Below are 27,941 nucleotides of genomic sequence, written 5' to 3'. Positions count from 1 at the left end.
TGAAGGGTGTATTGCCGATAAGGCCATGGGAAGACCAAGAGCCAAAAGAATATCAACAGGTGATTGAAACCGTACAGAGAAGATTACGGCGAAGCAACGAAAAATATATCCAAAGACAGGAACAAAATAGAAAAAGAAGACCAGTGACTTTCCAAAAGGGTGAAAAAGTACTCGTGAGGGCATTACGAGTATCAAATCTTCCTGGGGGCATTTGCGCAAAGTTGATGCCTGTTTTCGAAGGCCCGTACATCGTGAATAATGAAAATGGGATAAATAGTTATGAGTTGAGGCACAGGAACTCGGAAAAGATCCGAGGAATTTATAATATTCACGATGTATACAAATATCACGAATAAAAGACAGAATTACATGAAGTAGATAGTAAGTTAGGATATAAGACGTAGATTAAAGTAAGGAAATATACAGGGAGTTGGTTTTGCCTCGAGAAAATTTATTTAAAAATGCAGATAAATTTTATCGAATACAAGGCGGGGATTTGTTATATTTCTATTTGATATGAAAATTAAATTTTGATAATTATAAACAAAATTCAATTCAATATAAAATATTTTCAATTTTCTCAACCACGGGCATATAAATTTAAAACAACCTGTATACAACAAATTGTTATATGTAATTTTAAGAAGTGATTAGAATAAGCGTACGAAACTCGGAACAATGTGCTTAGAATAAACAAAGTGAATGACGCGTACCATTATCGTTTCTTCGCGGAAGGTCGATCATTAGCCTATGCTAAATAAAACTCAGTGAAATAGATGATAGTTCATTATCGTTTTTCGCGGAAGGTTTCGATCATTAGCCTATGCTAAATAAGACTCATTTGAAAGAGAGAATAGGTCATTAAAATTTGTAAATAGTTAGAAAGTATTTTAGAATGGGAATTAAATATTTTCTTTTGAAATCCATTAAGCATATTTAGAAAGATTAAAAATTGGTTTTGAGGAATATTACGAATGAGAGTTGGTGGTGGAAGATTGATTTGTGAATTTGGAAGGGATATTTAGAAAGTAGGGGAATGAATGACAAAGTGAGAGCAGAATGTTTTGAGCTGTCGAGAAGTGAAGTCGAGTAGTAGACGGTAGTGTTCGAGGAGTGAGAAAGCCGGTGTAGTTCCGTGAGTGTGGAGTATCTATCGTGGAACGAGAAGTAGGCCAGGTCGAGAGTAAAAGAACCTCCTTGAGCCCAGAGTGTCCCGGTAGCTGATAGCAGTTTCGAAAAAGCTAGAACACAGCATCACGACAAAAGCAGGAACGAGAGCTATTCGAGCTAGTTTTTTAAAGGAGAACATCACTGGAAGCCAGGACGAGGTTTGATCGCAGCCAAGGATAGCAGGAAAGGGTTTTGTGTGAGGACATTTTCAGTTCACCAGGAAAAGGTCAGTCTCATTTGTTTGGACATGAATGTATGGGTTTTTCGTATTAAATTCCACATAAAAAATTGAATAACATAATCAATAATATCAGAAAAGCTTCATCAAACTTAAATAGAGTTGTTCCTAATAACTCCTAATAGTTAAATGTTAATAAAAACTTTCAATTGAAAACCAAAAGGAAATAAGATTCCCATTTGTAAATGTTATGTTTAAGAATAATAAGAAATAGCAAATATTAAGCATTGGTTGCCTTTTAAATAAAATAAAAAATATTTTGATTATAATTGTAACCCATATGTGTATTTTTTTACTCTTTTCTTTTCTATCCCGATTAGGAACCATTAAGAAATATTTAGAAGCCACGGAAGTAAGTAATTAATTTATAATTCGCCCTGAGATTGAAAACATATTGATATGTGATCTGGTTAATTAATTGGATTAGTATTAATACATTGATTAAATTAAGTAACATATAAGAATATTATCTCATATCAATAATCAAGATCACATCAATATATATATATATATATATATATATATATATATATATATATATATATATATATATATATATATATATATATATATATATATCCTGGTTAACATCTAGGCATCTTTGGCACATGATATTAAGTGCAAATAGTGCTACCCTTGTTCCAAGCCCGTTTCGAAACCCGAATTGAGTACCGCTGATGTCAGCGTCTAGTTTTTTGTGAATTCTTGTATGTATCACTTTAAGAAATACTTTTAGTGTGTGTCCCATTAAGCTTATTGTGCGATGGTCGGTGCACAGTTTTGCGTTTGTTTCCTTTGGAATAGTTACAAAGGTTGACAGAAGCCATTCCTTAGGTATTTCTCCTATTTTATAAATGCAGTTAAAGAGGCCAACCAAAACATTTACTGTTTCATCTTCTACAAGCTTAAGAAGTTCCGATGGAAGTCCATCTGGACCCGGTGATTTGCCATTTTTCATTATTTTTATAGCATATTTCTTCTTTAGAGATTTTTGGTCCTTCCTAACCTTGTATGTTACCAATATCATGATCCTCTCTTTCATCGGCAAAGAGTTCTTCTATATAATTCTTCCAGGTCGTAAGCTTTTCTTGTAGGTCAGTTATTATTTGGCCATTTGCGTTGTATAGTACATTGGGATGCTTCCTTTTTTGTATACCTGTAAATTCTTTTACCTTTTTATGTAGGTTAAACGTGTCATGTTTTAATTGCAGTTCTTCAATTTCTTCATATTTTCGTTTGTAAAAGTTTTCTTTCGCTGACCTTATTTCATCTCTAATTTGCTTGTGTATCTCGTTGTATTTTTGTTTGCATTTTCCCTTAAACTGTCTTCGTACCTCCATAAGACTTAAAATTTTCTTTGTCATCCATTTTTGTCTTTTTGTCGTATTTCCTCTGCTAAGGATATTCTGAGCGGGTTTTATTAGGGCTTCTTTTAGGGTAACTGTAGGGTAAGTAGAACCAAAATCCAAATGTTCTTGCAATTCTGAGTTGACTCTGAAAATTACACAGTATCGCCGTATTTCACGTTTATTTACTGGGCTAATTTTATTTTATTCCCAAAAAATATAAAATAATTAGAGTAGAACTTTGTAGGTACTCAAAAACAAACTTGAGAGTAATTTAAAAAAATTCACTAAAGAATACGAAAAGCTGTAATGGTAGATGAAACTTTGCTTCTACCACTGCTTTTTGTTAAGAAAAATAAGGATTTCCGATTAAGATCACTAAAAAGAAAGAAAAGTTTTAAGTGACCATCTAGCTTCCTCGTCAATAATAAAGTTGCACTTTGCTCTTATTTGTGCTGGATGTTAACTGCAGTTTTATTGAAGTAGTTGAATGGAACTTGCTAGATTTATAAACAACTACTCTAAACAGAGTTATATTAGTTTTTTTTTTAAATAATATTGAGACTGTTATAGAAAAGCAAATAAATGATTAAAATTATTAGTTGTGCTTTTAGGCCAATATGCCATATTACTTTTTTATATTTACTAAGTCAGGGATTTTTATTTCTTCAATGAGATTTATCTGGACTTGTTCTTATACATGGTGTTTCATTGGGAAAGTAACACATGTTAACTGTAGAAAGGGGACACTTAAGCTGTCTTAAAAATACCATACTTAATGGGTCTTACTTCCTCAAGAACAAAGTTGCTGGGTGTTTTATCTATTTTGCCATTTTCTTATTTGGTTCATAATTTTTCATAAATATTCATTGGAATATAATAAAAAGTCCATAAAAAATAAATAACTTTAATCAACGAAGTATCTTAATAATTAAAAAAAAGTAACTGAAATAGTTATTAATGAAACAGTTCGTGAAGTATGCTTTTTGCGAACGCACGCCATGTTTAGAGCACGAGCGACAGCGAAGCGAGTGGTATACATCGCGTAAGTTCGCAAAAAGTACTTCACGCACAGTTTCATACAATATTATTCTACGATGAACAAATAAAAAAACTGTAACTCTTCGTCACTGGAATTCATTTCTATTCTACAATTTTTAGAACTTTGACATTTAAAAATTCTAATTTCTTTCAAACCACAAAACTGTCAAAACTTTTGTTTTAATTTATTGCTCACATATCATCACCATGACAACGCGAAAGTTAAATATATTTGAGTATACGAAAGTGTGCCAAAAAACAGTGCGAAAAAGTAAATCTCATTTAAAATACATTGTTACTTCACGCACACTTTAAATCCTTCACACACTGCTATCTATAATGACAGTTTTCACAAACTAAAAACTTATGCAAAATATTATGACATAGAGTAGATAAAATAACTTACTAAAACTAAAGTAATTGTTCAAACGACCACGATCTTGTTGAAGGCAAAGTTTTGCTCTTTTTGTAATTTGTCTGACTTACTTTCTGATCACGTGTGTCTTATTTTTCATGTTGTTCTGAAGCTATTTTCTTGTGGCATTTTTACAATTTTAACTATTTATAATGGGAAATAAGCCACAATATTATTAAAAATGATTTTTATTAACGTTTCGACGCCCATAAAATTATAGTAAAGTCAGAATTTGGTATTAATTTTGAGAGTAAATTAAATGTAAGATCAAATACTTACGATGTCGGGATAGTATCACGAGGTTTTTCCTGGTTTTCCCTCGTGATTTACTATGAGATCTCTAACGCGAGAATTTTAATGTCACCGTTGCATGTGGTTGTCTTTTTAAAGACAGATCACAGGCTATGATTTTTTTGTGACGGATATTCTTGAGTTGGGGTTGATTTCATGTAATCGAATGAACTATCTTTCAGTAAAGTCGTCCCAGGAACGCAACTCATAAATATTGGCAATATCATTTTAAAGTCTTCTACTATAAAATGTATCATATGTATCTGAATTGCCGATATAAATGAGTCAAACTAAATAAATTATTAGAAGAATTTTTTTTACTAAGCAACAACATTTTTGTTTATGTTAGTAGTATTTTGTATTTTGACAACGGCACCCGATTTGGGCGTCGAAACGTTAATAAAAATCGTTTTTAATAATATTGTGGCTTATATCCCATTATAAATAGTTAAAATTATTTTTCCACCTACCTCTACCGAAAGTATACCTTTCCGGACCTGATTGTAGGGAGCAAAGTTGTACTTTTCCTCCCTAGGGAGGAAAAGTAAAAGTGACGTCATGGTATTTCATTCATGAGATATAACTTATTGACGCCCTGTATAATATCTATTTTCTATTACATAAGTATCTATACATTTTAACGTTTATTTAAAAACACTCTGTATTTTGCAGAATGGTAAAAAACATTAAATTGTTATTCTGATTTAACAATGTTTACATTAATAATTTGACTTATATTTGACAGTTGACAGTTATTAAAAATGAAAAAATGACTTGTTATTTGAGGAAGGTGGAAAAACCATATGTATAACATGGGAGTAAAGTGCCTTTTCCTCCCTTGAATGATTACTGCCCTCCGCTACGCGTCGGAGTAAACTTCATTCTCGGGAGGAAAATTAGCACTTTCCTCCCTTGTTATACAAATAGCTATTTCATTTCTTGGAAGGCGTCTCGAATGTATTCTGCGTTGAGGAAAGCGCGTTTCATACTCCCTTTTAGAAGCTCTGCCGTTACCATCACAAAAACCGTACGCATCTAACCATTTACACATTTAACATATCCGCATATTTTTCGTTGCTGAATTCATAAGGCAATTTTTTTATGAAATGATAAATAAAATCAAAAAATAATATTCAGTGCGTTAAAAATGAAATAACATTCAGTATTTTTGATAGTATTAGACTATGTAAAACAACTAACAATCACACTATTTAAGGAAGAAGAGATCCTGTCATTTTTACCGCACACTCAGTAAATAAAGTTTAAAAATACGGTATGCGGCAAAATAAACAGTACTGAAATTCGTATTCCTCCAACATTGTCTTAGTATTTGAATTTCCAGGTCTCTGTCCTTGGTGATCTTTTCAGTAAATTTACTACGCAGATTATTGTTGTTAGGTATCGCCACATCAATTATTAGTGTTGTTTGTCTTGTTAATTTATTAACTAGTACGAGATCTGGTCTATTATGTGCCACTATTCGGTCTGTGAGCACAGTGAGGTCCCAGTATAGCTTGTAGTTGCCATCCTTAAGCATACTCTCAGGGACTTATTGATAATATGGGAGATGGTCCGTTTGGAGAAGTCCCAGCTTAATAGCTATTTCTTGATGAAGGATTTTTCCCACTGCGTCATGCCGTTCCTTGTATTCAGTTGCAGCAAATGCCTGGCAGCCCCCTGTAAGATGTTGGATGGTTTCTTGGGTTTGACATCTATATCGGCATGTGTCGTTTTGGACCTGAGTGTCTTTGATGATATATGTCCGGTAATTTTTGGTTGGTATAACCTGATCCTGAATGGCCAGTAATGAACCCTCCGTTTCAGGGAACATCTTTCCTGATGTCAACCAATAGGTCGACGCTGTATTGTCGACATAGTCTTTTCTGACCTCATTGGGATGTCGCCCGTGCAGAGGATTACCCATCCAGGTGCGCATTTTTTCGTATTTAGTGAGGTGGTTTATGCGCATTTCTGGTTCCCTCAGTTTGATCGGTGTTGTGTCATAGAGTAGATGTCTCAGCTTGCATCTGAAAATAAGTTTTTAAATTGTTTATCTAATTGCTCACCTATATCCATAAGTCCTCTTCCTCCTAGATTCCGTGGTAATGTTGTTCTTTCTACTGCACTTTTAGGGTGGTGTTTTTGTGCCTTTGTGAGGTGTGTTCTTACTTTTCGCTGAAGATTCTCTATATCCGTTTTTGTCCACTTAACAATGCTAAACGAATAGCTAAGCGCGAAACATGCGTAGGTGTTTAGTGACTTAAAAAAATTTCTACTGTTAAGGTGTGAACGAAGCAGCTGTTTTACCCTTGGTATAAACTCAGTAGTAATCTCAGTTTTCATTTGCTTATGGTCAATTTTTCGCGCTTGCTTTACTCCAAGATATGTATACATATCGTTTTCACCCATGGCCTCGATGTTCTGGCTATTTTGCATATCGAATCCTCCGGGCTGTACTTTTCCTCTGACTATATTTCAAACACGGCAGTTGTCTAGTCCGAAGTATATACTAATATCATTTGAAAAGGGTTCTACAGTTCTTAGCATCTCATCTAGTTGGTTTCGACTGGAAACCATTAATTTCAAATCATCCATGTACAACAGATGATTAAGCTTCGCCACCACATTGCTGTTATTTTTGATGCTAAAACCTGCATCAGTGGAGTTCAATAGCTGAGATAGTGGGTTCATAGCTAGACAGAACCACAGTGGACTTAACGAATCTCCTTGGAACAGGCCCTGGCTGATTGCGATATTTTCAGTTTCGATGTTATTTTCACCAGGTATTTGAAGGTGAATTCTAGTCTTCCACTCTGTCATTATATGCTCTAAAAATTTCACTATATTATCATCGACTTTATATTATATTCTCAATATATCTATAAGCCATTCATGCGGCACTGAATCAAAGGCCTTCTTGTAATCAATGCAGGCAGTAAATAGGTTCCTCTTTTTGAAATATGCTTGATTAGAAATGACTGAGTCGATGATGAGTTGTTCTTTTCAACCCATGGAAACCTTAGCGCATCCTTTCTGTTGAAGCTCTATGATATTGTTCAGTGCACAGTGTTGGTAGATACGCCGGACTACACAGGATGTGACCAATTTATACAAAGTTGGAAGACAAGTAATTGGGCAGTATTTGGCTGGATCTTGAGTGTTATTTTGATACTTCGGTATTAAATAAGTGGTTCCCTGAGTTATAAATAATGTTGGTAAAGTAGTGTTGGCAGTTCTGTGTCGTATCTTCTATCCATCTAGCATTGTTTTTACTGGTGAGCAGAGCAGCTGGTGTGAAAAGTTGATTTCCCCAAAACTCATGAATTTATTCTTGGCTTGGGTAAGACTTACGAGATTTTCTGCGGTGGAATTGAGTTTTCGATAGAAGGCCTTCTCAGCAGTCTCAAAAAGAGCATTGTCGGATTTTCGCTTGTTATTCACTTTCTACTTTCTTAGTCGTCCTGAATAAACGGAGAGATTTTGTTTTAATGTATCCAATCACTGTTGGGTTGTGTTGTTTTCTGGATCATATCTTGAGAGTCTTGCATTACTCATTATTATTTCTTCAGCTCTCATGATGACTTTACTACGTCTTACACCTCATATATATTCTGTGAATTGACCAATATCCCTACGCAGTAATTCAATCTTTCCGAGCAGTCTTTTTTTCCAGGGTGCAATTCTGTTACCAGTCCTTCCGTTGTTAGTACCCCGTCGTGTTCTGATCTTAATGCCCATTACATTAGCAATTGCTGTTGCTGCACGGTAGATTAGCATGTGCAAATACTCTAGTGTGTGGGCTTCTACGACATAATCGGGTAGGACTTCAGTGTTCACAATTTTTAACAGCGCCCCTAGTTTCTTACAACAGTTTATTCGTGGTAGCGATGGTCTTCTAAGTTGGTTTGTTCAATTAAACTCCTGTACAACACGTGCCATTTCGCTTACTAGGTTATCACGTAACTCGTTGTTTTCCTGATCTGTATTGTCAGGTTGAGTTTCTTGTATGGCAAGCTCAGGAACCTGCTCATGAACTTTAACAGGGACTTGATCTTCAATTACTACTTCGTTATGAATCTTCCGTTCGACTTTCGCTTCCGATAGTATTGCGTCTAGTCTGTGGGATAAGGTTGTTTCTTATAATTACCCGGTATTAGTCTGATACTAGTTGCTCCGATAATTGAATATCTGGGTACTTCCTGCAAAATTCGGCATACAGCTGTTGTCGTTAGTAGATTGTTTCTTGACCGAGGTTTGTCACCTTGTAGTAGAAGCGCAAAATGTTTTCATTAATGGACACAGTCCATTTCATGCGCGCCTCGGTCGTCCCGCTTGAGTGAGCGCCGGCTGATGTTCCAGCGCAGTATCTTCGGCGGGTGGAGCTCTTGTTGTTGTTTGGCTCACTTGTGGTTGTGGTTGGGCTGTAGCTGATTGTATGACAGAGGCCCGCCTCCTCAACACCCTGCCACCGACGTATCGTATGCTGTCACGTCCAGCGCCGGCTCCAAACTTGCCCTGGCGATCCCCAGGCAGCGATCCTAAACATAAATTATTAATCTCCATTCTCATGGGTGTGCATTTTATACCTACTGCCAGGTGTCAGTTTTTGTTCCACGGCAAGTATCCCTGCAACTCTCTGGGCATTGGCGCTACAAATACCCAGAAAGCATCCCCCATTCACAGGGGGCCGCGCCTGATAGAAGAACTGACAAAAAACTCCCACGGGATTATTATTATTACTTATATATTATTATAATACATTTTAATTTCTATCTTGACGTTAGTTAGTTTAGAATTTGATTTTTATATTTTTATATATATACTAAGGATTTCCACAGTTTTCACTGTATTCCTTCACTCAATCGTTCCCTCCAGCTCTTTCTGTCTTGCCAGTCCCCTTCCTGTAGATTTCTTCTCTCCATTGCTTCGTCTACTTCATCTCTGCAGGATCTTCGGGGTCTGCCTCTCTTCCTTTTTCCTATCGGGCTCCACTCTGTTATTCGGTTTATCCACCGATTTTGGTCTGCTCTTCTGACATGTTCGTACCAGGTTAATCTCTTCTGTTCGATGTAGTCTATTATGTCTGAGTTCACTCCCATTCTTCTCTTAATCTTATTTTATATTTTTAATATGTTTTATAAACAATTGCATTAATTCTGTATTTTTAATTTGTGTTAATATATAAATATGTTAAATTCACTGGGTGAGTTATAATTTTACATTTGTATAATAATTTAATTATCCGACGCCCTGAGGCACTAAGGATTATGAGAAAGAAGAAGAAGAAGTATAATTTACTTATAAATATATTTATATTTATTTGTATTAGAGGGCAGTTTAAAATCATATTATGTTCAGCATCACCTATTATCCTTTAAATGAATTTTATTAGTCCATCTGGTGAGACCGCTCCCGTCTGGAAAAATTTCACAGACAAAATTCAGACAAAAGATCACGTTTTTTTTGCTCCGGAACATATATTTTTGAGTTTTGTGAGTCATTCTGAACAAGAAAGGTATCCTGTAAATTTTCTCAGAAATTGATAGTTTTCGAGTTATAGGCGATTTAAAATCTGAAAAATGCGAAAATACGCATTTTCGAGGCTTAAAAACTCATATTCAAATTAGTATTTTTGAGGTTGCCAGATACTTAAATTGAAGACTAAATATTCAGCTTTAAGATTCTGAAGAGTGATCGCGTCTAACTTTAATTTATACCGTTGTTTTTTAATGGTTAAATATGCGTGTTTATCCGATTTTTTGCCGGTGCGGCGCGCTCCGTTTCAAAAATCTCCTATTTTCCTCCGAAAAATATTTTTTCTAAATTCTTTGGGATATTCTTAATAAAATAAGTTTCTTCACATTTTTCTCAAAAGTTAATAGTTTTAAAGTTATAAGCGATTTAAAATCCGAAAATGGGTTTTTTGTCATTTTCGGATTTTAAATGGCTTATAACTTAAAAACTGTTAACTTTTGAGAAAAATGACATGAAACTTATTTTATTTAGAACAACACAAATAATCTAGAAAAAATATTTTTCGAAGGAAAATAGGAGATTTTTGAAATGGAGCGCGCCGCACCGGCAGAAAAATCGGATAAACACGCATATTTAACAATTAAAAAACAACGGTATAAATTTAAGGTAGACGCGATCACTCTTCAGAATCTTGAAGCTGAATATTCAGTCTTCAATCTAAGTATCTGGCAACTTCAAAAATACTAATTTAAATATGACTTTTTAAGCCTCGAAAATGCGTATTTTCGCATTTTTCAGATTTTAAATCGCCTATAACTCCAAAACTATCAATTTCTGAGAAAAATTACAAGATACCTTTCTTGTTTCGATTGACCCAAAAAATCTAAAAATATATGTTACAGAGCAAAAAAACATGATCTTTTGTATTTGTTTAAAAAATTTTTTTAAACAATTTCTGCCCAAAAATTCCGCCCGGCACCCTTCAGATTTGTTTAAAGGGGACATTTTTGAATAGGAATCCACAAAGAAACCGAATCAGAAATTTTTTTAAGACGGGAGCGGTCTCACCACATGGACTATATGTAGATATATTAGAATCAATGCAAGGTTAAATCTTAAACGGCATATTTGTCTCACTGCGTATTTTGGTAGAGTTATCATTGCAAACCATGGTCTTGTTGGTAGTGTACTTTGTTGATTAAAGTGATGTATTTTTATGAACTCTTCGTTATTTATTTATTACTTAAAGATGAATATTCGCTATAAACCTATAAACTGTTCGTTGCATATAAGAAAAAAACACTGAAATGTTAACATTTTACCAATTTAGATATAATATTTTTATTAATTAAAATTAGCCGTATTTCAATTTTGGTCGCAGAAGTTTGAAAACTCTTTTCAAGTAAGTTATTTTTTAAATGTATATTATTAGGTTAGATTATTGTAAACATAAACATAATATATTAGTAAACACAAGTTGATAGATCTTGGCCACACCCGATTGTGTGTCAGGTATAGTAGAGTTCTCAATCCATCTTCTTTATGTGTTAATGTATACCAACAAACTTTATGCAATAAAAGTAGGAATGTAATGTCTTTCTGAAAAACAAAACAGAAAAAATTCTTTCACTTTGAGTCATTTTCGTTAGTACCTAGATGCTATAAAATTTAAAACAGTTATTATATTTATTACAGTTATAAAGGTGCCAAAAAATAGTGACTATAATTTTTTTTATTATGATAAGTAATTAGACTTGTTAAACAGTGTAAGTGTAAACAAACTTCACGAAATGAGGTAAAAAATTCAAGACGAAGTTCTCGTTAAGCTCCAAGTTTCACAGTATAATTAAATGTTTTTCTGTGTTAGTATAATACTAAGCTCCCATCTCTTCTCTTTATTGGATACTATTACCAGTATTAGATAAATTCGGTCAGTGTTTAGCACAATATGTTGTCGATAGTTTTGTAATGTTCCATAGATAGGGTGTCCCAAAAGTAGCGGAACGGTCGAATATTTCGCGAAATGAACATCGAATCGAAAAACTGAAAAATATGTGTTCAATAATTTTCAAAAAATTTCAAAAATCTATCGAATTACATCAAACACGGCCCCCACTCCGCCCCCTGGAAGTGGGCTGGGGTTTTTTTTTTGTTACAAACGCCATCTGTTTATTTCAAACCATAAACACTAAGCATTTTTGTTGAACAGAATTTTTACATTAAGAGTGATCGCCCAGTGGCTATAACTCTATTGGTTGAGTATTTTTCTAACTTGATATACATTGGTATGACTTATATCTATTTACACTACTTAATCTAAACTTATTCTAAACTTTTACTTGTTGTCTATTGTCTAAAGGGCAAATCCAGTGGACTACGAATATTTAGTCTGTTATTTTGTATACTGTTATCAAGGAGACCGATTACAAGATTGTTGGAGTGCACTTCAAGACGCTTTAGATATTTATCACTACACTGCGCGATCACTTGCTTCACTGTAGGGATTTTTAAATCACTGTAAATGACCTGGTTTGAGATAAACCAAGGGGCAGTTGCTATAGTTCTTAAAGTCTTTGACTGGAATCGTTCTAGGATCGCTATGTTGCTGTCAGATGCTGTACCCCAGAGTTGTAAGCCGTATGTCCAAATTGGTTTTATGATGGAACTGTAGACCAGGAGTTTATTTGTAAATGATAGTGGTGAGTTACTTCCAACTAGCCAGTAGTGTCTTTTAAGTACAATTCCTAGTTGTTTACGTTTATTCCAGATATGTGTTTTCCAAGTTAGCCTTGATCTTGGCATTTTGTGAAAGTTACATTGGCTGATTTTTCGTCGTTTATTTTAATTCTCCATCTACAAGCCCACTTAGGTGTTTTGTTTACTCTTGTTTGTAATGTGCGTGTCGCAATTTCGGGATTTTTGTCTTTCACCATAATTGCAGTGTCATCTGCAAAAGTAGCTGTTAGGTGATGGTCATCGGTTGGAAAGTCAGCTGTAAACAAAATATAAAATATGGGACCAAGTATACTTCCTTGGGGCACACCAGCTTTTATAGGATTAATGTCTGTTATAAAGTCATCATATCTTATTTGAAAGTGCCTTTCTTCAAGATAAGATTTGAGCAAGATGTAGAGTGGATGAGATAGGTTTTTCTTTAGCTTATAAAGCAATCCGGGGTGCCAAACCTTCGGCTGGGGGGTAACTTTAAAATCTTAAATGGAAACCCCCTGTTTTTACTATAGATTTGGATTTCTTACGTAAAAGTAAGCAACTTTATTCGAGACATTTTTTCGAATTGTGGATAAATGGCGCTGTAACCGGAAAAAAGATTTATCGTGATGCTATAGGTAAATTATAGAAACGGTCTAATATCTCGAGAAATACAGTTCCAAATGAAGAACCAAGAAATACGTGTTTAATATCTTTTTAAATCCTATCCAATGACACTCAGCGCGGACCCCTACTCCCCACACTGAAGGTGGGGTGGGGGTAATTCTAAAATTTTAAATAGGGACCCGCATTATTTATTACAGTTTTGGATTCCTCATGAAACAATAAGTAACATTTATTTGAAACATTTTTTAGAATTGTTGATAGGTGGCGATAATAATTCGTATTTTTCCGATTATAGCGCCATCTATCAACAATTCTAAAAAGATGTTTTAAATAAATGTTACTTATTTTTTCATGAGGAATCCAAATGGGCAATAAAAAATGGGAGTTCCTATTTAAGATTTTAAAGTTACCTCCACCCCATTTCCATGGGGTGGGATAGAGGGTCATGTCCAGGTCTTATTCGATAGGTTTTTGAAAAATATTAAACACTTGTTTTTAGTGTTTCATTTGGAAGTGCATTTCTCGAGATATTAGACCGTTTCTTTTACATAGGGAATCCAAATCTGTAATAAAAACTGGGGATTTCCATTTAAGATTTTAAAGTTACCCCCCACCTCACCTTCAGTGTGTGTAGAGGGGGGTGGTGTATATCATTCGATAGATTTTTGAAAATTATTGAACATATGTATATGTTTCAGTTTTTCGATCCGATGTTCATTTCGCGAAATATTCGACCGTTCCGCAACTTTTGGGACGCCCTGTATATATATATATATATATATATATATATATATATATATATATATATATATATATATATATATATATATATATATATAATATGTGTGTGTGTGTGTGTGTGTACATTTGACATTATACTGAGGACAACGATTGTGACTCTAAATTTCACAAAAAAACAAAAAAAAACAGTCCATTGAAAAGTTACATTTAGATTGAATTTTTTATAGGATGCACTTTTATTTTTTTGATGTGTAGAGTAGGTTAGTATTAGGGTAAGTTCCATTTTCTTGGTCTCCTACCCTTATCCCCCTGCCGCCAACTTGGAAAAAGGGGTGCAAAATGTGTTTGCGCTATATCTCGTTAACTAGCAACCCTACAGAAAATTTTAATGGATATTATTTGTAGCAAATTAAATTGTCGAGTTCTATAAAACCCAGAAAAATCAATAAAATAAACAAATTTGTCGTGAAAATTATTCGATGAAAAACTTTCTATATGAACTTAATCTTGCTCTGATGTTATTTTATTGTATTTTATCCGTACTATTTTTTTACTAATATTAGGGGAGGAAAGTATGCTAAATTTGCAGTTACTCGAGCGTTATGGGGACCTATTGGGTTGTGAAGAGTGGCACCTAAAACCAAACAAGTTAAGTTAGGTTTTCCACAAAGTGGGTGACTTTCCATTTTTTAATTTAATTTTCCATTTCGAACAATCGTTTTTTTTTTCGATTATAGCGCCATCTATCCATAATCTGAAAAAATGTCTCGAATAAAAGTTACTTATTTTTACGTAAGGAATCCAAATCTGCAATAAAAAAATAGGGCCTCCTATTTAAGATTGTAAAGTAACCCCCTACCCCACCACCGTTTGGGTCGTGTTTAGTATCATTCGATAGATTTTTCAAAAATATTGAACGTATTTTTGAGTTTTTTGATCTGACGTTCATTTTGCGAAATATTCGCTTTTTTTGTGAAACTTTGTGACTTACCCATTTCCTTACGCCCCGCTCAAATCGTCAGATTTTTTAAATATATACTAGGTATATTGCATGTACTTAACTTACCTTATATTATTCAGACGATTTTGAGTTTTTCTAAGGATATATTTTTTTTCAGACCCCCTTAACAAACTCCCCTGTATTAAGAGCCAATATACAGGGTGTAACAAAAATACAGGTCATAAATGGAATCACATGTTCTGGGACCAAAAATAGTTCGATTGAACCTAACTTACCTTAGTACAAATGTGCACACAAAAAAAGTTATAGCCCTTTGAATTATAAAATGAAAATCGATTTTTTTCAATATATCGAAAACTATTATAGATTTTTTATTGAAAATAGGCATATGGCATTCTTGTGGCAAGAACCATCTTAAAAACAAATTTTAGTGAAATTTTTGCACCCCTTTAAAATTTTTTTGCCTCTCAGCACTTTTTCATGCAATTCTGAGTTGACCCTGAAAATTACACTCCAAAATGGTCATTTACTGGATCTCTACCTCTATCTAATTAGCCTTCTTCAGTCCATCTTTGGACATAGGCCTCCCCAATCCTTTTCCATTCTTTTCTGTCTGTCGCTACAGTTATCCACCTAGAGCCCACGTGCTTCTTGACATCATCTGCCCATCTCATTTGATATAAACGAAGCAGAGGAAGGCCACAAATAATGAGATTTACTGGGCTACTAATGTAAAAATATAAATCATCAGATGCATTGTTAAAATGGTGTTGGTAAGGAGGGGCAGTAAGTAATACATAAATTGATTATTTTTTACATTTCCAAGTGTTTATTACGTTGTTTAGCATGAATAACAGATATCTAAATTGTATGTAACATTACTGCCGTCCTAAGCCAAAAGGACGTATCTCCAAATTTTTCGATTTTTATATTATGGTTCTTAAGGACACCAAATACAGTGTTTAACCAATTTCCTAACTGAAAAAGACGCATTTTAACTCCATGGTGCCTAAAAATTGGTAATCAAATTAGACGCATCTTAAAAAAAATACAAAATCCTACTCCGATTCGACGTATCTCAATTTCCCCAGCCAATATGACGGTTCTCAAAGATGCGCCTTTTTCGCTTAGGATTTTTGGTAATTTTAAGCACAGTGCGCATTTAGATGCGTCCAAATTAGTTATGTTTTTACATCGTGGTTTCTGTGTAATGAGTTAGTGGTGATAAAAACACACGAAGTTCTTCACACAAAGAATGTGAAAGTTGTGAAGAGTTTCCTCTACATGATAAAAGTCACACAAAAGATAATCTTGACGAAACCTGTGATGTTGTTCTGAAGCTATTTCCTTGTGGCATTTTTATAATTAACTATTTAGATGGGAAATAAGCCACAATTAACTTGAAAAAATAATTTTATTAACGTTTCCTGTGATAATTGTAACAATTGGAAAAACATATAGACAGAGCAACAAAGTCCCGTGAAAATTACAGAGATGATGGTAGTCAACCAGAAGAACCAGGTAAGATTATATACTCCGCAGACCTTGAAAAAGTTATTATGCTGCCAAGACTGGAAACATTCAAAACTGCAATTTTCACAAACAGATTAACAGTTTACAATGAGAGCTTTGTACTAATTAGCAAAAAAAAAAGAATGGCAAAACGTTTGCCGCTGTTTGGCATGACGCCTTGTTTACATAGGCGTAACCAGGATGATCCTAAGGGGGGGGGGTTACATCTACCTGAAAGGGGGGGGTTACAACTACTGGAAATATCTGAGGGATATGATGTTAAGCGTATAGAGCTGAAAGTACATTCCAATGGGGGGGTTACAACCCCCAAAACCCCCCTGGTTACGCCTATGCTTGTTTAAACGCAGTAAAGATGAATTAATCAGTACATTTTACCAGTTTTTCCTAGTTAAGAGAGACGCTGTCAAAATAACATTATGGCTTGATAATTGCTCTGCGCAAAATAAGAATTCTTTTCATTGTTGCCCTTCATTGTTAATTCCCATGAAATTAATGCTAATGAAATTATTATAAAATATTTTGAGCCCGGCCATACATGTATGGCGGCGGATTCGTTTCATCAAAAAGTTGAACTGTCAATGAAAAAGATGGGCAACAAACTATTCGCTCTGAGCGTTAACAAAATGTCAAAGCAAAATCGACCGACCTGCTCATGGTGGCGGTTTTTTGAAATTTTATCAGGACGCTTTGTGTATGTTTAAATGAGACATTTAAAAAAATGCCGTGTCACGCTAGTGATATTATGTATTAATATAAACAGAAAATAAAAACGCACTTAATCTGATATAAATTCTTCTATTTCCAATATTGATTATCAGTTTGATTTTGTATACATAACCTTACTATCGCAGTTTATGTCAATAAATCTTTATTAACGAAAAACAAAATATTTTTGTTGCACTATAAATTACAGTATAAATTAATAACTAATGAATTCAAACAATTGTATTCGGTTATTATCACTACAAAACAAAATATTCAAGTTTAACAAAATAATCCCATAAGACTCAATGTTAAAACGTCCTGACAAAATCTGACAGCGTGTCACGTGACTGTAAGTAGAGATGAGACGCACGGAGCCAATACGATTTTGCAGATTTTGTTCAAGCCGTAAAACAATCCGCCCGGCAAACTGAAATTCTGCCAATGGAGTTACACCATTTTTTTCTTTGGGAGGATTACACCTCGCAATATAAACTTAGTAAAGTTAACCCCCGGCCATATGTAAATGAAATAGTCCAGGTATCTTTCTAAAGGGTTTCCCATATTATGACATACCAAAATGACTCCGATGGTCCAAAAATTGCACTTGATTATCTTACTGCCAAAATTACAAAAAATAAAATGCTGCCCCCGCCAGAAAAACAACAAAAAGTCCTTGGAATTTCATCTGAAAAGAAAGAGTTAATAATAAAGAACCTCGGTGCAATAATGAAGAACAACAGGCTTCAGTTTTGGAAAGATCTTTCAGTTTCCCAAGACGATGACTCAAACTAAAATGTTAGTATTTTTTTGTAAGCTGATATGTTAAATTTATTCACTTTCAATAAACCTCCTTTGTTTAAAAAGTATGTAATAAAGGTGTCGATTTCTTTTGTAACATTAGCAAATATATAATAATAATATTAGCAAAATGCAATATCCTTCTTGACCTGACGTATCCTAAGCGGAATAGACGCATCTCATTTTTAACTAAAAATCACTTTTTAAACAAATAAAACTTCAAAGTTATTTTTTACTCAAACACATTACTACAAATAACTACAAAAAAAAGAAATTCAAAAATTAAATAAATAGGAGTGCTGTAATGAAAAACCGATAAATCGCAATAACTCAAAAACTTTAAATATTGAGATGCGTCTTTTTGGCTTAGGACGGCAGTGTAGAAAATTTATAATTTATATTATATTTTTTAAATATTTTTTTTAATTTATCTTATAGCTTTATTTATTTATTGCATATTCGGCTTTTGGTAGTCCCCATATACCTTGCCTATCTTCCCCCTGCAAAATACTTAAAAAATGGTTACTATTTTTCATCATTCTTTTTAGTCTATTATCGTTAGCTTCTTTTGCATTTGGTCGGTAGTTAAGGACACATTCTTCTTGTACCGCACTATCAAGAGATCCTGGTCGATGGTACCTTAAATTCTTTATAGCTTGATCTGCAGTCATTCTGTGAAAGTACATTAAGTAGATAGACACCATTACACCGCTACGACCTAAACCCATCCTATCGTGGATCCCAACCGGCTAAAATATAAAAACAAAATTTTATTAATATTAAATTTTTAGTAGCACCAAACAGAAAACAGTTATTCCAATCAAATCTACGAAATTTTTTAAACCCAAATTCCGACTCCACATTAGCTCTAGCCCACCGTAATCTGTTAAGAATATCCCAGAGAACGGCAGTTCTCGCCAGTGGCGCACAACCCCCGTACATGCGACACGAAATTTTCGATTTTCTAAATCTGACTTAATTGAAAATTGGGTCAAATCCCATCTTAAAGTTTAGGAAAAGACTCGCCCATCCATATGTTAACCATACATTTAAGCCCAAGGGTGTGGATTTTACGGCCATTTCCATTTAGGGTCTGTTTTTCGTTCCCGTCCCCAAAACTCACAAAAATTTCGAAAATTTTAGTCCGTCCTTTACGCCTTCTGATAGTAGTACTGAACATTACCTTTCCAACGTATGTTTAATTTTGAAAATCGGTTATACCATTCAAAAGTTACCGAGCTCAAAGTATGACTCAATTTTTATTTAAAAAGGGCTATAATATGTTTGTACGTACAGGGTGTTTGGTAAATAATGGGCCATAGCTTAACCTTAGATTCCTGAGCTTAAAATAAGTCGATTTAAGCTAACTTACCTTAGTGCGAAAGTTGATAATAACCGAAATACACGGTGCCAAAGTTAAACTTTTATTTTATTTATTCTTGAATATTTAATACGTTCAATTTTGTTTTATCCCCCACTCTACATACTTTTTGAATCAAAATTTTTGTTTTTTAAATATTTGTAGTTAAAAAAGGTATAGTATATTCATCTCGGTAAACTCAACAACTGTTTTCGAGATAAACGAATTTTACACCTGCGATACAACATAATTTTTACATAATATCATTGTACAAATGGTTTTAAGTTATTTTTTGGGTGTAACTACAATAAATATTATGCAAAAAATTATGTTGCCTCGCAGACTTAAAATGCGTTTATCTCGAAAACGTATAGCGAGAATGTAAAACTTCCGCTTACCAAATTTCGTGCTATTATCCCATACCTGTTAGGAAATATTCAAGTATAAATAAAATAAAAGTTTAACTTTGACACCCTGTGTTTCGGTTATTATCAACTTTTGTACAAAGGTAAGTTAGCTTAAATCGACCTATTTTAAGTTCAGGAATCTAAGGTTAAGCTATGGCCCATTCTTTACCAAACACCCTTTATGTGTGTGGAAAAGTTACACCGATCTGAATTTTTTTCTGTGTTTCAAGAGGGGGTCAGGGCCGATTCAGAACCGGTATAGTTTGTGACTTTCGACCACCCATAAGCCAGCTATAGGACTGGGTGCGTAGGTACAAAACGGCATATTTTTTGGGGGTATATATCTTAGGTTTAAGGAGAGATAGGTAAACCGCGAATACAAAAAATCAATAGTGTTGAGTTAAGCTTTCACATGGTGCTTAAGCGGTCAGGTTCAGACATATACACGGCTCAGTATAGCCGAAATAATGAAAAACTAAACTATGAAAATTTTGGGTTTTCGACAATTACTCAAAATTTCAACCTACGAATTACGCCAATAACTAAGCGTTTGTAGGAGGACTCTGGACGCGTCTAACGGTGTATTGTATACCTCATATCTAAGAAAATTCGAATGTTTAAGTTATAGGCTTCATAAATGTGATCAAATCTATTTGACTTGGGAAATAACGGTTTTTCAAGCTCAATATTTCCTGTAATACTTTCAGTTATCATATTTGACATTGGATGCATCATGGATGTCAATACGTTTTAAACTCATGTTTAGTGATCAAAATCGGTTAAGTGGTTTCGAAGTTATCGAGCTCCAAATGTATAATCCATTAAACCATTATCGCCGAAATGATTTATGTAGTTGTGGTGGTTACGACGCCGAATTTGATCGGGCAACCCGAGTTCATTTACCGGCCATGAAAATATATTTTTTTTTCAATCTATTTCGAATAGAAAAAGATCTAGTATACATCCGATGGACACTAGATCATTTGGGAGATAATGCGAAAAAGGCGACCATTTATACCGCTTAACGTGTAATCGAGTAACATTACATTCAACTTCACACAATTAATTTATAAATAACTTTGAAAAACTCCTGATACAAAAATAAAAAAACCGCTAAGCGCCGTAAAAATGACTGTCGCTACAAAAGAGCTGATATGAATATTACGTGGCACGAAAATGTGTTTTCATTTTGATGGAAAATAAAATAATAGTTTTAATTTTGAAAGATTTTTCCATAATATTTGCTAAATTTGAAGTAAAACGCGCCACAAAAGATCTTCAAATTTGCAAACTGTATCAAAGTTACTCATTTATGGCGCGTTTTACTTCAAATTTAGCAAATATTATGGAAAAATCTTTCAAAATAAAACTATAATTTTATTTTCCATCAAAATTTTCTCGCCACGTAATATTTATATCAACTCTTTTGTAGCTGGAATATTGTATGCGCCACTCATTTTTTGACTCGCGGTGTGCAAGTACTTGGAAGTGAAACGAGAAACGACCGTGCGCGAGTCGCGGAGAAATATTGCATCTATCTTAAATAATTCATATTGTCAATTGAAATTGTCAAATTTACGTATATTTCATACCTTCTGTCATTGAAGCAGAAAAATTATATATTGCTCCACAATACTGATATAATATGCAATTATTATATAAAGGTAAATTTCATTAATTGTATTTTGCTTGCAGTACTGCATTTTAATAACTAATTTTATTTACTACATACAATTGTTTACGTTTGCATAACATAACATGCATCTTATTTTTTCTTCTTATTATTTTTTTGGACTATGGCCTTGACAATTATCCAGCAACCAGGACTAATATAATTGGCCAATATAATTAAAAGTGCGAATAAAAGTACAGAGCGTAGAAATAGAGGTCGCTTTGTTTCTTAGAGGAGTCAATTTTATTTCTTTAATATGTAGGGGGATCAGTAGAAGCTTAAGTTCAAGTTTTTGGGGTCGCCATCCTTGTCCTCCGGTCGCCATCTTGGAAATGGGGGGCAAAGGGGTTTCGCGCTATATCTCGTAAACTACCAACCCTACGGAAAATCTAATTAAACACAAAATGTAGCAAATTAAATTTTACATAATTTTGTTTCTATTAATTTTTATCGTCAAGTGACTAACAAAAAAGATATAACCAAAAATATGCAAATATTTTTTAACAAGTTTCCTTTTGGATGTTATAACTTTTTTTCAGTTCATTTTAAAATAAAATAACATTATAGCAATTTTGTAGAGTGTTTTTCAGCGAACAATTTTCACTATAAAGTTGTTTAATTCTATTGATTTATATAGGTTTTACAGCGCTCCAAACTTGACCAGATTCTCGAATGCTCATAGGGATACAATAAAAATAAAAGTTAGGCTTATTTTCTACCTATATATATTTTTTATTCATACAATTTATTATGATTTTAACATTTCTATGCTATTACTAATCTGTTTTTGACCTTTCTTCCCACTATAAAACTTATAACTCTAAGCATATATAGAAAAGGCCCAAGAAGTTGTTTGAGGACAAGTTCGCCGCTTCAGAAGAAGAATGACGCAACCGCAAAATGCAAAATTCTTAAGCAGAGCAAAAAACGATTTTTGATATCAAAATCATAAAGTATGATAAAAATTAGCCATTCACCACACCGTGGTCAGGATCTCGAGATATAAGCGTTTTTTGGGGTGTGCCGCTTGTATATGAAGTAACATAACTTTTTTCCTATTATATATTTTGACTTAAAATTTTCCAAAAAACTTCTTCATGAACTATGTTTTATTGTTGTGTTGGTTAAAATTATAAACTAAAAAGTTTGTCACTCAACTTTTTTAAGTAAACATGAAACTAACGAAATATGATGACAAAATGTTAATAAATAACAACTCCTTTTTTAATATGTTTAAACATTTTGGACAAATTTCATTGTTATCTACGTACTTCAAAAATGACACAGTAAAATTTTTAAAAGGAAATATTTACAGGGACCAAATATACAGCGAGGTAAATTTGAAAAATCATCTAAATTGATTTTTGGCATTTTTGTATAAAATTTTTTTTAACATGTTCCAATAACTAGATAAAAATAAACTTCATATTCGGATTCAGCGACCTCCAAAACATAGAAATAGACCAAAACTGATCATTCACCTTAAATTTGATTTTCGTGGTTGGCATAACGGTTAATGCCGCTCGTCTAATATATAAATAGAAAATCATTATTTTTCTACGAGAATTCGAGAATCTGGTCAAGTTTGAAGCGCTGTAAAACCTAGATAATAAATAAAATTAAACAACTTTATAGTGAAAATTGTTTATTGAAGAATCCTCTACAAAATCTCTATGATGTTATTTTATTGTGAAATGAACGTAAAAAAAGTTATAACCTCCAAAAGGAAATTTCTTACAAAATTTTCTCTTATTTTTGTTTATAACTTTTTTGTTGGTCACTTTACGATAAAAAGTAATAGATATAAAATTGTGGGAAATTTAATTTGCTTCATTTTATGTTAAATTAAATTTTCTGTAGGGTAGCTAGTTTCCGAGATACAGCGCGAAAGCCCTTTGCACATCTTTTTCCAAGATGGCGGCCGGGGGACAAGGGCCTCAACCCCAAAAACTTGAACTTAAGCTTCTACTGAACCTCCCTACACATTAAAAAAATAAAATTGACTCCTCTAAGAAATGCACACTAAATGTAACATTTCAATGGACTATACTTAGAATATAATGTTACGTTAGACAGAGTCACGAATCAAGACGTGTTGAGATGACTTTCAAAAGAAGCAGAACTGAGTAATAAAATAACGATACGAAAACTACAATACCTTGACCATGTGATGAGAGGAACAAAATACGAGCTTCAGCAGAATATCACGCAGCGAAATATTTTAGGAATGTGTAGTGTTAGCACGGAGAGTGTAAACGGGGCTCATCTATACATTAATGGAACGCAGATAGAGCGCGTAAAACAGTGTTGCTACCTCGGAACTATTATAAGGTTTGTTCGTAGAACGATCAGCAACCGTTGCCAACCGTCAGACGCATGCGCGTTCGTAATCTACGAACTCTAACTGTTAACTGCGCAGTGCTAACTGTTAACTGCGCATGCGTCTGATGATTCGCAACGGTTGCTGATAGTTTGGATCGTACTACGAACAAACCTATAAATGAGCAGTGGAGCAATTTACAGGAAAGAAAGGGCCGCATAGGAAAGGCAAGAAGGGTCTTTAACAAAATGAGCGCCATCATCAAAAGCCACAACATATGCCTAGATACATAAATGAGGCATTTGATATGCTATGTCCATCTTAGTCGCTGTGATTTAATTTCTTGGGCAATATCATTGTAGAGTGCTTTTAATTCGATATTGGTTCTGATGGTATACTGAACATATATTGGCGAGGTCTGAAAATTGTTCTAAGTATTTTTCGTTCAAAACGGCTGAGCTTTTCTCCGTTTGCTTTGGCCATGGTCCACGTTTCGCATCCATATGTTAGTACAGGTCTGACGATGAATTTATAGATTTTGATCTTGAAGCTTCTTGTAAGATTTTTTGATTTTATAAGCTTATCCAGTGCGAATAGACAGCAATTTGCCGATTGGGTTATGCCTTTTATTTCTTCAGATACTTAAAACGTTTCAGTTGTTTCTATTTCGGCCGACCTCATTGGTTCCGGTAATTGGGTCCATAAAAATTAAACAGCCACACGGCACAGAAGAGAAATTAGAATTAAGTAACGCGAGTCCCTTTCTCTCTCTCTCTCTCTCTCTCTCTCTCTCTCTCTCTCTCTCTCTCTCTCTCTCTCTCTCTTTCTCTATCTCGGGAAATAGGTCTCAATGGTTCCAATAGTGATGTGATGATGTTGACTCTATCTGAAATAATTTTAAGACAGAAACTACTTACCAATTCGTGTTTTCTACACATCTGGACGGTTCTGATAAACTTGAAGATTTGATCAATACTAGGTGCTGTACATTCTTCAATTGGTATATAAGTCCAACTAAATTTTGATTCATCTATGTTTGGAATTTTTTCAGGGCACAATGTGATAATATGTCGCATGCCTAAAATTGTAAAAGTTTTAAAACTTTGGTTAAAAATTAAACAAAGACTGAAACATATATGCTAAAGGCAAGTAAAAAGGATTTCTCAAGTTTTTGAACATTGGTGCCTTTTTATTATAAGTATGTTCACTTGTCATCTTACTATTTAAATATTATACGAGGCTTGTTCAATTGAAACACATCTTTGGTCCAGAAAACCTTTATTGGCAATAATATCTACAAATAGATCACGAGGAATATCCCCAACAAGATGGATCAATTAAATTACAGGAACATGCAAAAGCCCTATACATGAGTTAAAAGAAATTACCAGAGACAGAGATCTTTGGAGACGGACAATACACAACATCACGTTGTAACGGCATGCCTTCTGCCCGTCATTCAGCAGCTCATCAGCAGAGGACCGTACGCGCATCGATACCAACGCAATCTCACTAAGTTTGTCCCACTCCATATTGATGCCGATGGAGATGGACCGCCAAAAGTATATTTAAGAAGAGAACCTAGGATCATGAAATCAGTTCCACTCAGTGTACTGAACTGAAAAGAAACTCAAATGGCAGTGATGCGAAGGATTGGGTCGGAAACTGCAGGGGCGAAGGAACTCTGTATTGAAGAGATGCTTTGCTGGTAACTATGTAACCGCAGTGATCGGAGATGATAGCAACCGTTCTGTATCCTATTCCTTTGTTGACGCATTTAATCATTTCATCCACGATTAAATTGAGAAGAATAGGACTTAATACGTCTCGCTGTCTTATTCCGCTGCCTATGTCTATAGGTTCTGTAAGTTTTCCATCTATTCTGACATCCATTTTGTTGATTTGGTAGATGTTTCCAATAGTTTTTATGATATCTAGGAGTACTTTTCTATTATACAGAAGATGGTTTACATATTTGAATCTTACTCTGTCAAATGCTTTCTTCAAATCAATCAGACATAGAAATGCTGGTCTATTATACTTTAATGATTTGTCAGTAATTTTCTTTATGATGAATATTGCATCTGTACACGATCTTCCAGTACGAAAGCTCTGTTGTTCATCTGCTAAACTTATCCTCTGATTCATTAGTTCTTGTAGAAGTTTAGTTGTTAATTTTAGGGTAGTACTTAACAAGTTGATACCTCTGTAGTTTTCTGGCTGCTTTTTATCTCCTTTTTTGAATAGTAGAATTAGTTCGCTCGTTCTTCATTCTTCTGGTATTTTATTGTGTTTTATGATTTTTTTTATTAATTTTGTTAACTGTTCTGTCATTGCTGCTCCGCAATAGTTCAGTAATTCGTTTGGTATATGTATAGGGTATAGTGATACATACATGATACATGATTAATAGAATTATGGAAGTTGGACAAATGCCAGATGAATGGAGAAGCAGTATACTAGCACTTGTCTACAAAAACAAGGGAGATATACAGGGTGTCCCGAAAAGATTGGTCATAAATTATACCACAGATTCTGGGGTCAAAAATAGGTTGATTGAACCTTACTTACCTATATACAATAGTGCACTCAAAAAAAGTTACAGCCCTTTGAAGTTACAAAATGAAAATCGATTTTTTTTCATATATCGAAAACTCTCAGAGATTTTTTATTGACAATTGACATGTGGCATTTTTGCGACAGCAATATCTTAAAAAAAAAATTAAGTAAAATTTGTGCACCCCATACAAATTTTATGGGGGTTTTGTTCCCTTAAACCCCCCCAAACTTTTGTGTACGTTCCAATTAAATTATTATTGTGACACTATTAGTTAAACACATTATTTTTAAAACTTTTTTGTCTCTTACTACTTTTTCGATAAGCCAGTGTTTATCGAGATATTTTGAATATTTGTCGAATCCACCACATATTTGTATATGGTTAAGTACGGTTATAGAGACCTGTTAATAATCTGAAAATTTATTTATAATTTAAATTTTTAGGTATATTTTGAAAAAGAAGCTACATCTCGATAAAAGGTGACTTATGAACAAAAGACTAAGAGACAAAAGTTTTAAAAACACTGTGTTTAACTAATGGTACCACAATAATAGTTTAATTGGAACGTACACAAACATTAGGGGGGTTTAAAGGAACAAAACCCCCATAAAATTTTTACGTAAATATATTGAAAAAGAAGCCGCATCTCAATAAAAATTGGCTTATCGAAAAAATACTAAGAGGCAAAAAAGTTTTAAACACGTTGTGTTTAACTAATGGTACCACAATAATGAATTAATTGGAACGTACACAAAAGTTTGGGGGGGTTTAAGGGAACAAAATCCCCATAAATTTTTTATGGGGTGGACAAATTTCACTATAATTTTGTTTTAAGATGTTCGTGACATAAAAATTATACTTGTATAACATCAATAAAAAATCTGTAATAGTTTTCGATATATTGAAAAAAATCGATTTTCATTTTGTAATTTCAAAGGGCTGTAACTTTTTTTGTGAGCACATTTGTACTAAGGTAAGTTAGGTTCAATCGAACTATTTTTGACCCCAGAATGTGTGGTATAATTTATGACCATTCTTTTCGGGACACCCTGTATAACAATGTACAAACTACAGGGCTATAAAACTGCGTAGCCACACCATGAAAATATGGGAAAGAGTAATTGATAGACGGATACGTAAAGATACCGAAATATCCGAGACTGAGTTTGGCTTTATGCAGGGCAGATCAACAACAGATGCAATTTTCATTATAAGGCAGTTGATGGAAAAATACAGGAGTAAAGAAACAAACGCTCATATGGTATTCATTGATCTTGAGAAAGCATATGATAAAGTTCCTCGAGAGATTCTGTGGTGGGCACTCGATAAGAAAGGAGTCCCTGGTGAATGTGTAAAGATTGTGAGGGATATGTATGAGGAAGTAACGACTAGTGTTAGGACAGGTGTGGGAGAGACTGATAAATTTCATGTGAAAGTAGGATTGCACCAAGGCTCGGTGCTTAGTCCGTATTTATTCTCATTAGTTTTGGACCAGAAAACAGCGAAACTACAGGGTAACATTCCATGGTGCTTAATGTATGCTGATGATGTCGTGTTAGTAGGAAATAGTGA

The 27,941-nt window shown here is 33.9% G+C and overlaps 2 protein-coding genes across 2 annotated transcripts in view; one reads left to right on the top strand and one right to left on the bottom strand.

Annotated features, from left to right (window-relative positions):
• Positions 1–11,221: 11,221 nt before the first annotated feature.
• The window catches only part of LOC114329020 (dual specificity protein phosphatase 23-like), a 206,115-nt gene continuing 189,395 nt past the window's right edge, over positions 11,222–27,941 (top strand). Inside the window, exon 1 of the mRNA XM_050649122.1 lies at positions 11,222–11,378. The gene's annotated coding sequence lies outside the window, so the exon portion shown is untranslated. The remainder of the gene's footprint in view (positions 11,379–27,941) is intronic.
• Positions 15,821–27,941, bottom strand: part of LOC114329019 (dual specificity protein phosphatase 23-like) — a 91,179-nt gene continuing 79,058 nt past the window's right edge. The window contains exons 3-4 of the mRNA XM_028278033.2: positions 24,727–24,887; positions 15,821–18,799 (exon numbers count right to left, since the gene is read on the bottom strand). Of these exons, the coding sequence (XP_028133834.2) occupies positions 18,491–18,799; positions 24,727–24,887 (470 nt within the window). The 3' untranslated portion in view covers positions 15,821–18,490. The remainder of the gene's footprint in view (positions 18,800–24,726; positions 24,888–27,941) is intronic.

Source organism: Diabrotica virgifera, chromosome 4 (genome assembly GCF_917563875.1).
Source record: "Diabrotica virgifera virgifera chromosome 4, PGI_DIABVI_V3a".
Classification (NCBI taxonomy): domain Eukaryota; kingdom Metazoa; phylum Arthropoda; class Insecta; order Coleoptera; family Chrysomelidae; genus Diabrotica; species Diabrotica virgifera.
The sequence above is the reverse complement of the archived record's forward strand: the minus strand, read 5'-3'. Positions and strand labels throughout refer to the sequence as shown.